This window comes from Lactuca saligna, chromosome 3 (assembly GCF_052625555.1).
Source record: "Lactuca saligna cultivar CGN05327 chromosome 3, ASM5262555v1, whole genome shotgun sequence".
NCBI classification, from domain to species: domain Eukaryota; kingdom Viridiplantae; phylum Streptophyta; class Magnoliopsida; order Asterales; family Asteraceae; genus Lactuca; species Lactuca saligna.
In genome coordinates, this window is record NC_136419.1 from 73902781 (window position 1) to 73911830 (window position 9050).

Below are 9050 nucleotides of genomic sequence, written 5' to 3' on the forward strand. Positions count from 1 at the left end.
AAAACCGACATGAATTAAGAGCATTTGCTTGAAAAAAACACTCCCCATAAACTAATTAAAGGGATCGTATGCAAGATGGGTGTGTTCAAAAGGTCTGAAATATAGACTAAAAAACCACGAACATATGAAAATGGTTGATTTGCTGATATTCTTGAAAAAGAAGAAACAACTGCGCTTCTAGACATGCAAGAAAAGATCGCTTCATTGTAAATAAATCAAATATGAAATATCATGACAAACATAAGGGAAAAGAGAGAAGCAACATCTGGCAATGAAAGCTGAGGTGGCGAAGGTGAATGAAGCCAACACTATTCTTCGTTTCATAATTGTAAGCACTTATATTATCTAAAATATATATAATAATAATGATATATACAATATATAATAATATATAACATAGGCCCAAAGGCTAATATTGCGTTATGGGCTTTTGAATTAGCTGATGATATGTTATATTATTATCATGACTCGTGTGTTATCTTTGTAGACCTAACTGAATTTTATTCTGAGGAGACACTTTTGGTTGTTGGTATTTGTGAAGATTTTGATTTTTGAAGATGGGTGAAGAAGGACAAGTGATTGGTTGTCACACTGTTGATGCATGGAATCAACATCTTCAAAAAGACAAGAACAAATTGGTACGTCATTTAATTTTTAACAGATTACTTGTGTTAAATCTATCTCTATGAAATTGCATGAAACATTTTACGTGGAAACGTTTGTGATTTTTCGTTTTTACGTTGATTTTATGATTTATAGTGATCCATTCAGATTTCAATATCATTCATCTTCATCGAGGTCGATTATGATAATATGATGTATGCTGTTTTGTTCGGATTAGGGTGTTTCCAAAGCTAATTAACCTAAATTATGAAGATTAACGTCTAAAAAACTCGATTTAATGACTGATTGAGACAAATTATGATGTATAAATATTGGAATATATAGAATATAGATCTAATTACTCAGCAAATGTGATATGTGTACAGATAGTTGTGGACTTTGCTGCTTCTTGGTGTGGACCTTGTCGGGTTATTGCTCCATTTGTAGCAGAATTGGCTAAGAAAATGCCACATGTTACCTTTCTCAAAGTTGATGTGGATGAGTTGAAGGTAAAAAGTTAAAATAGATTACTTTACTATTATAAAGAAATCTTACTCCTTTTTTTCCTTCTACAAAAGGTTTTAGTTTTTATTGTGATGATTCAAACTTAATATATTTCTATTATTTATGTTTCAAATGGTTTTTATGGTGATTCTTTTCACATTGTTTAAAGTATAATTAGTCATCAAAAGGAAACAAGATAATGTCGATTGTCGAACGTGATTCATTGAACTTGGACTAGAAAATATGCAAAATTCAAACTTTTGTTGGTGTTGCTTGTAAGGGCGATCCACAATGCATTGAACTCCATAGAGTTCAAAGGATTGCCACATCATTTTTTTAAATTCCATACAACTCAGTCAATTTTTTCCTAAAATGCATTCAACTCTACAAAGTTCAATAGAAAGTTAAAAAAGCTAATTTATAATATGTATTTAAGATTAGAAAACTTTCATTTTTCCCATTGAAAAGTTCAATGGTCATTGAACTTCAAATCCATTGAATGCTAAGATGGTATCTCACTATGGTAGAGTTTCATCTATTGAATGACAACTAGACTTGTCACTTCATTTAACTTTTTCATTGAACTCACCATAGTGGATGCTCTAAAAACGATGAAAGAATGACATTTTAAATCATATTATTTGTTTTTTAAATGTAAATAAATCAACATAATTGAAAAAAAAACAAACAAACAAAACAAAACAAAAAATAACGCCATTTTCTTATACAAAAGTGATTTGGACAAAAACATTAATACATAGTCTTTTTTTGGCATTCTCATTTGAGCAATTGTTACGAAAGCTTTTATATTTTGTTATTTTTTTTCCATAAAAGCCATTATTGAATCTTTACATGAGATGAAAGCATTTCAGCTTTTTGTTAATTTTACCATGAAAACCATTTCACATTTGGGTTTTTTTAGAAAGTTAACAAACCTCAAAACTCAAATGAGTTCAATGAATTTAGGAAATGTTACAAATTTCTCTGGTGGCTTTAATGAAAAGTTAACAAAATTCAATGGCTTTAGTGGCCAATCTAGAAGGTAAAAATCTTTAGGATGATCTTCAATGGAAAGTTTAGCAGATTTCAATGACTTTCGTAGATTTTCTTCTTTAAAAAAATAACGGCTTTTCTTGAGAAACATATAAAAGATTGCGTAGCATTTTTGTTATATATTATACAATTTCTACATAAACAGTTATTCTTAAATTTTTTTTATCTAGTTATTCTTGATAATTAGGTTGTGTTTGGAATTATTTATCCAACTTTTATATATCGTAATCTTTGTCAAAACAAAAAATAGCTTATAAACTAATTTTTTAAAAGTATATTCAAACTAACGTTTCAATGAGTTTATTGTGTTTTTTTTTTTTTTAATTTCAATCTTCTACATTCCCTTTTATATTACTTAACATATTTCAGCTAGTTTACCAAATATTTGTTTATCAGCTTACAACTAGTTTTTCAGTTAGTTTATCAAACATAGCATTTCTGAACTACTGATTGAATAACAAACACAACAACTAATGAGTTTTTCAATGGCTTCAAGAAACTCAAAAAACATTATACTTTTAACAAATTTCAAGATCTTTAATTCATAATTATCTTTCTTCTAACTATACAGGTAATTGCATCAGACTGGAGTGTTGAAGCAATGCCAACCTTCTTGTTCATAAAAGATGGGAAGAGTGTGGGAAAAATTGTTGGAGCAAAGAAAGAAGAACTTCAACAAACAATCATCAAACACTCTGGTAATTCAAGTACTAGTGCATGATGATGATGATGCATTGTGTTCAAAAAAACCAAAATTACTCTTCTTTTTTTCTCTTTCCATTCAACTTAGCATCTTATTTTAGAAGATGCACAAACACTTATTATCATCCTATGTGTTTCTTTCAACTTCCATTTGTTGATTCAAAATTCTAATAGAATAACATGCATATTTTTACCTTAGTGAAAAGCTTTAATAATGTTTAGACAAAGAAAAACATTATATGTTAGGCAATTTTATGGTTTCAACCACATATATTGTTTCTTTTTCCAATTCAACCAATTTGACCTAATATAATATAACTGTTAATTAGAAAATTACTTGTAATACCTAGTATAACAAAACAAGTCAAAATGATTAATTTGGAAAAGTGTCTCGAACATTTACGGTTTTACTAAAAAAAGTACAAGTTTTAGTGTTTAAACCACAAAAGTCCCTAAAATATAATGGTTTTTTATGTAATTTGTGCATACATTTATTATGTCAAAAAAAAAAAAAAAAAAAAAAAAAAAAAAAAAAAACATGCCAAAAGTGCATTCCAACAACAAAAATATGGGATTCAATTGTACAAACCAATTTATTCCTTCCTAAATCACTCACTTTCACTATAAAAAAAATCAACTCCTAAACAAATAAACTAATTATAGGGATTCATCTTATCTCCCATTACAACACTTACACAAAACACACCATGACAAAGTATCTATATCCTCCTCTATTATTGTACAAATTGGTCAACAACAATATTAATAAAGACTAAATTCTCAAATCCAAATTGTTGTTAGTTACTTGTTATTGATCTTTTCACTAGTGAAACCTTAGTGGGGTCCCCACCAAGTTCTTCAAAAATCACCAATAAATTATTTTTTGGTTTTAACCAAGATCTAGGCACATGATACCTGAAACAATAATACCTAATTTATCAGTAAAATGTTATGATTTTGATTCATCCACTTAAAAAAAGGTGATTTGACTTTTACACCCCTCGTTTTAATTGAAGAAAGAGAGAGAATCATGATGAGGGGTATAAAAGTCAAAACATAAGTGGAAAGGTGTTTACCATCTTTGGGTTGGTTGACCACACCCGAGTTGACAAGTCAACGGGCGGTAGGTCCCAGCATAATGACACCCTTGGCAATTACCAGAAGCAAAAGTTGTCCAATATCTTCCTATGCTTTGACCATTGACCCATGCTTGACCTTTTCCCATACTATTCATGTCAAGAGCCAATGGTGAATCACCCTTTGGTGCATTGAAGTAAGCCTGCAATTATTGCAAAATGACGAATTTGCCCTTGAGTTTCAGATAAAGATTTGTTTTTTCTGCTACCCTTTATAAAGTTGGATTTGGGAATGAAATCTTTATTAGAATATAAAGGTTTTTGACCATTGACCATTGACCATTGACTTACCTTATGCCATGTTAATGGTTGCTGTTTTTGTGTGATTAAAGAATCTTGAGTCCATGTGACAGAAGATGTAGGATTTGAGGAGATGAGATTCATGGACTCTCCCTTTAGACCAACCTGTTCAAAAAAAGATTCTTTAAGAATGATGGAATCATGGAAGGAATTAGGAATGGAATGGTTCATTCCATAGAATGAAACGGATGGAATGGAATGGATCATTCCTGAAGAAATGTAACATCATGGAACAGAATGGGAAATTTCAATATAACCCGTTTTATTTGGAATATGAATATCCAAAAGATACTAATTTTATTATAACTTATTGGGGTTCAATGAGCTTTTATTACGTTTAATTTTTTATTTTTGTAAACGAAAGTTTGTTTATTATAATTCAAAATTAATGTATAGTAATAGTATAGTTAGAATTGTATATTCTATGATTCTATCTACATATAATATAAAAAAAAAAAAAAAAAAAAAAAAAAAAAAAAAAAAAAAAAAAAAGTTAATTAACAAAATGGAAGGTATCAAATTCCTTCCGGAATGGTCAATTCCATTCCAGCAAACAATGGAATTAACAATTCCATTCCTTCTCTGATTCTAACCTTGTAACTCCAGTTGACCCACGACAAGTCCCGTTTTCCTTTGTCGAAACCATACAAAGCCACTGGACCTAAAACTCCAGTTTCCCATGTTTCATAATGTCCACCAATATTCTTCACAAAATTCAAAAAAAAAATTAACTTTTTCAATTCCAATATTTATATAAACAAATAAAATAAAATAAAATAAAAAAAAACTAACCGGTAATCCCATGGCAACACTAAGTAGTGCAATTTTATTGATTCCACCATGTAAATTGATCTTTTCTTTATACATAACTTTCCTATGTTTTCTTGTTCCAAAACTAGAACCTAAAAACACTTCAATTATTAAATAATTCTTTTAAATAAATAAAAAAAACAATATCCCAAAAACAAACCTGAATATTCTCCATTTATAAACACATGAAGAGCATGTCCCCTTGATTGCACCAAAAGCTTTGGAAGCTCTCCTCCATGCAAAAAAGATTCAGATGAATCAACATCAACACTGTAAAAAAAAAAAAAAAAAAAAAAAAACATATTTTATTAAATCCAAACCAAAAGAAAAATTAAAATTAAAATACAAAATTGGTTTGCTTTACCTAGTTGTATACCAAAGATAATCACTAGTATCTCTTGTTATATTAATTTGTTCTAATAAACCCATTGAAGTAATTATAGAACTTTCATCAACAATATTTAAATCTTCATTATATGTCTCCCATGAAAACATATTTGAATCACTCCATAACATCTCCATTTTGGTTGATTCAACTCCAATCTGTGACAATTTTATAAACTATAATATAAAAATTTTATATATAAAAAAAAATTGTAAACTTTATAATAAAAAAAATTACATACTTGGGCTGTATTAAAAGCAACATTTTTGCAATCAGGTAGGATACTAATAGACCAAGGGGGTAATGTATAATGCACATTATTAAATGTCACTTTTGCAACATTATTCGGGTCATAATTTGACAAAAAAGCTGCACATTGTGATTTAGGAGAGAATACATGAGCCTGAAAAAAAAATGTTAAATAATTAGTTACATAGTTTTTTTTTTTTCTTTTTGATTTATTTAAATGAGAAAAAATAAATAAATAAATAACCTGTTGGAGGCTTCCTAAAGAGGTGATAATAGGATCTGATGAAACTAAAGCAAGCTCACATTCCTTAATGACTTTGTGAAGCTCTTTTAAATGACCATATTTTGGTTGCCTGATTAAACCTATAAAAAGAAATAGCAATGTACTTTCATTCATTTGTTTATTATAAATTTAAAATTTATAATAAGTCATAACATATTAGAATCTTACTTTTGTTTCTTTTAATTAGATTTTTTCAAAGTATAATAAGAAATTGGAAGAAATGAAAGTAGGATGCTATAAATGTAAAGATGTAATACACAAATAAGTGAAAGTAGGTTGCTATTTATTGCATTTTAAAGTTTTAAGCCTCACCATATTCATCAAGTGGAGCATCATAATCGTAACTAGTAGTGATGAATGGGCCTCCAGAAGAACGACCAAAGTTTGTGCCTCCATGATACTGTTTTCCAATATTTTTTTTAAAAAAAAGTAAGAAGTAGAAATGTATTATCATTCATTTATTTATTATAATTTATTATAGCACTATATTGTAAAAAATAAACCTAATTATAACAATGCTATAATTCACTAGATTTTTCAAAGTATAATGTCGTAATAAGAAAAAAAAATGTTGCATGAGTAAAACAAACCATGTAGTAATTAAAGAACGATCCGCCCTTTTGTATGAACCGCGCAACGGAAAATGCCAAATCTTGAACCGGCCTCTCGTAGACCGGACCGCCAAATTCCGTGAACCTGACAGAATACAGAATACTGTCATCCTGTCTGTATAAAGTGTTGTCTGGATAAATGATGTTTATCTAAATAATATTTGAGAAAGTAAAATTACACTTAGGGAAATGAAAAAGGGAAAAGTAAATTTGGGACAGCGTGATTTTTTTACTTTTTACTATTAAGTCGTCATTTCTGTATTAAATAAAAATAAAAAAGAAAGAAAATTATGTACCATCCACTCCAAGCCTCGGTCCAAATTGTGGGTTTGTATGGCTTGTTGGGTGAAAATTCATCGCAATAAAAACCGTTGCATGTGTTAATCTGCCATAATAAAAAATATATAGTAAATATTAATCATTAATTTTATAAAAATTATATTATTTTAAATTATTTTTACAATGGGATCGGGGGCATCATCTTGTTTGCACATGACCCATGGGACACCTGTCCCCAATTCTACAACCATATTTGCAGCCCAAGTCATGTAGTTATGTCCAGCACCTCCATATGCCTTTCCTACCGATCCATATTCATTTTCAATCTGCAAAAAAAAAAAAAAACTCTTTTAAATAAATTTTTAATCGATTTAGTTTAAGAAAAGAGCAATTCACCAGGAAAAAAAAAAATATTTTTAGGGCAGTTTTGCTGGTTTACTACTACTGTGTTTTTTTTTTTTTCCCAATCAGACTATTTATTATAAGTGTTACAAACATTTTTGTAAATTAACTATTTTGAACTGTTATATCAGGTTTGACCGGAATTTTTCCAAACTAACTATTTTGACTGGCAGTCAAAATGGTTAAGGCTATATTTGGCCACACAAACAAATTGAATTTTCATACAAATGTTGAAATCAAGATTCTGTAAAAACACACAACAATCTCAAAAAAAAAAAAATTGGTTATTATACCTGTGAAAGAATAATTGGGCCTCCTTGAGATTCAAACATCTTTTCACTCTTCATCAAATTCACAATCTTCTCAGTGAACCCTTTCATGGCATTCTGCAAAAATTATTTAAAAAAAAAAAAAAAAAAGATTAAGCTTTTTTGTAGTTATTAAAATTCGTTTTTATACATAAAACTAAATAAAAGAAAATTGTGACCTTAAATGGCTCATTATCGGTTCTGAAACTAATCCCGGGAACATACTTCAACCAAACTGGAAATCCTCTGCAAAAAATAATTTGATTATTAATATTTTGACACATGAAAAATTCCTTTTTATGAATTTTGGCATTAAAAAAAAAAAGGTAAAACATAGAAAATTACCCAAAATTCCATTCTGCACAAATATAAGGTCCGATTCGAAGATGAACATACATCCCTGCTTTTTTCACTGTCTTCAAGAACTTCACTAGATCATATCGCCCTTCAAAATTATACTGAAATTTCACAAAATCAACGAAAAAAATAATTAATTAAATAAAAAAACCTTAATTTTGTATCATAAAATTACAAAAATTAAACCCAAAAAAAAAGAAAAAAATTAAAATCAAACTACATTGCCGGGAGACGGCTCATGAACATTCCAAAACACGTAAGTATCAATCACATCAAGCCCTCCATCTTTCGCCTTCATTACAAGATCTTCCCACATCTACAAACAATTTCATCAAAACCCCCCACAAATTCAACTTCATTAATTCCCTCATTTTCCATCGATAAATTAAACAAAAAAAAAAAAAAAATCGTAAAATGTGAATAGTTTTTAGGGTACCTCAGGGGTGCTTCTTGTGTAATGTATGGAACCAGAGATGAGAATTCTTCTTTCGCCATTGATAACAATGGCTTTGCTATCGTAAGTAACACTGCATTCGATTATTTCAAAACCCAGTTGAAAAATCATCAAGAACAATAAAACCCATTTGCTTTCCATGTTTTCCGAAAGGAAAAATCTCAAATTACGAAGAAAAAGTGTTTACAGAGAGAGAATGTGTGTTTGGGGAAGAGGAAGAAAGGGGTTTTTTTGTCGACAGAAAAACACCATTTACACTGAGATCTAGAGCTTATGTGAGTGTGTGTATATATAGATATAGTGTAGTACAGTGTATGTAACTATGTCACTATGTATGTATAGGTGTATACGCATTACATACATGGCGACATATACATAATGACTTTCAATTGCTGACAGAGGTCGAGAGGCTTTCTTGACTGCGTGACAGCAACTGGGTACCTTTTGTTGTAAAGCGAGTGTATAAGACGACAGGTTGAAGATACATTATTAGATTTTAAATGATAAAAAATAGTAAATGGAGAGAAATATAATACTATTATTTATTTTTATTTTAATGAAACAAGGTCAATCAAATCATCATATTTTAAAATATTTATTATAATATAATTAAA

General features: G+C 29.2%; 2 protein-coding genes across 2 annotated transcripts; one reads left to right on the plus strand and one right to left on the minus strand.

Annotated features, from left to right (window-relative positions):
* Positions 1–483: 483 nt before the first annotated feature.
* Positions 484–3040, plus strand: LOC145033786 (thioredoxin H-type 2-like). Its single transcript, XM_078982323.1, has 3 exons — positions 484–638; positions 990–1112; positions 2732–3040. The coding sequence occupies exons 1-3, from the start codon at positions 558–560 to the stop codon at positions 2879–2881; spliced, it is 354 nt and encodes a 117-aa protein (XP_078838449.1). The 5' UTR covers positions 484–557; the 3' UTR covers positions 2882–3040.
* A 348-nt stretch (positions 3041–3388) lies between these two features.
* Positions 3389–8846, minus strand: LOC145036866 (beta-galactosidase 3-like). Its single transcript, XM_078985383.1, has 18 exons — positions 8419–8846; positions 8203–8298; positions 7971–8083; positions 7805–7871; positions 7611–7703; positions 7098–7241; positions 6933–7021; positions 6616–6721; positions 6338–6425; positions 5987–6105; positions 5735–5896; positions 5473–5651; positions 5269–5378; positions 5091–5200; positions 4892–5002; positions 4290–4403; positions 3939–4141; positions 3389–3777 (listed from the first exon to the last, which is right to left on the minus strand). The coding sequence occupies exons 1-18, from the start codon at positions 8575–8577 to the stop codon at positions 3660–3662; spliced, it is 2181 nt and encodes a 726-aa protein (XP_078841509.1). The 5' UTR covers positions 8578–8846; the 3' UTR covers positions 3389–3659.
* Positions 8847–9050: the final 204 nt, after the last annotated feature.

What these genes read in the sequence shown, in the direction of transcription:
- LOC145033786 (XM_078982323.1), top strand. Translation starts at nt 558, where the DNA reads ATGGGTGAAGAAGGACAAGTGATTGGTTGTCACACTGTTGATGCATGG. An exon ending in AAAAAGACAAGAACAAATTG is followed by an intron (nt 639 to 989) that starts GTACGTCATTTA and finishes ATATGTGTACAG; the next exon opens with ATAGTTGTGGACTTTGCTGC. An exon ending in TTGATGTGGATGAGTTGAAG is followed by an intron (nt 1,113 to 2,731) that starts GTAAAAAGTTAA and finishes CTAACTATACAG; the next exon opens with GTAATTGCATCAGACTGGAG.
- LOC145036866 (XM_078985383.1), bottom strand. Translation starts at nt 8,577, where the DNA reads ATGGAAAGCAAATGGGTTTTATTGTTCTTGATGATTTTTCAACTGGGT. An exon ending in ATGATGCCCCCGATCCCATT is followed by an intron (nt 7,022 to 7,097) that starts GTAAAAATAATT and finishes TTATTATGGCAG; the next exon opens with ATTAACACATGCAACGGTTT. An exon ending in TATCTTTGGTATACAACTAG is followed by an intron (nt 5,379 to 5,472) that starts GTAAAGCAAACC and finishes TTTTTTTTACAG; the next exon opens with TGTTGATGTTGATTCATCTG.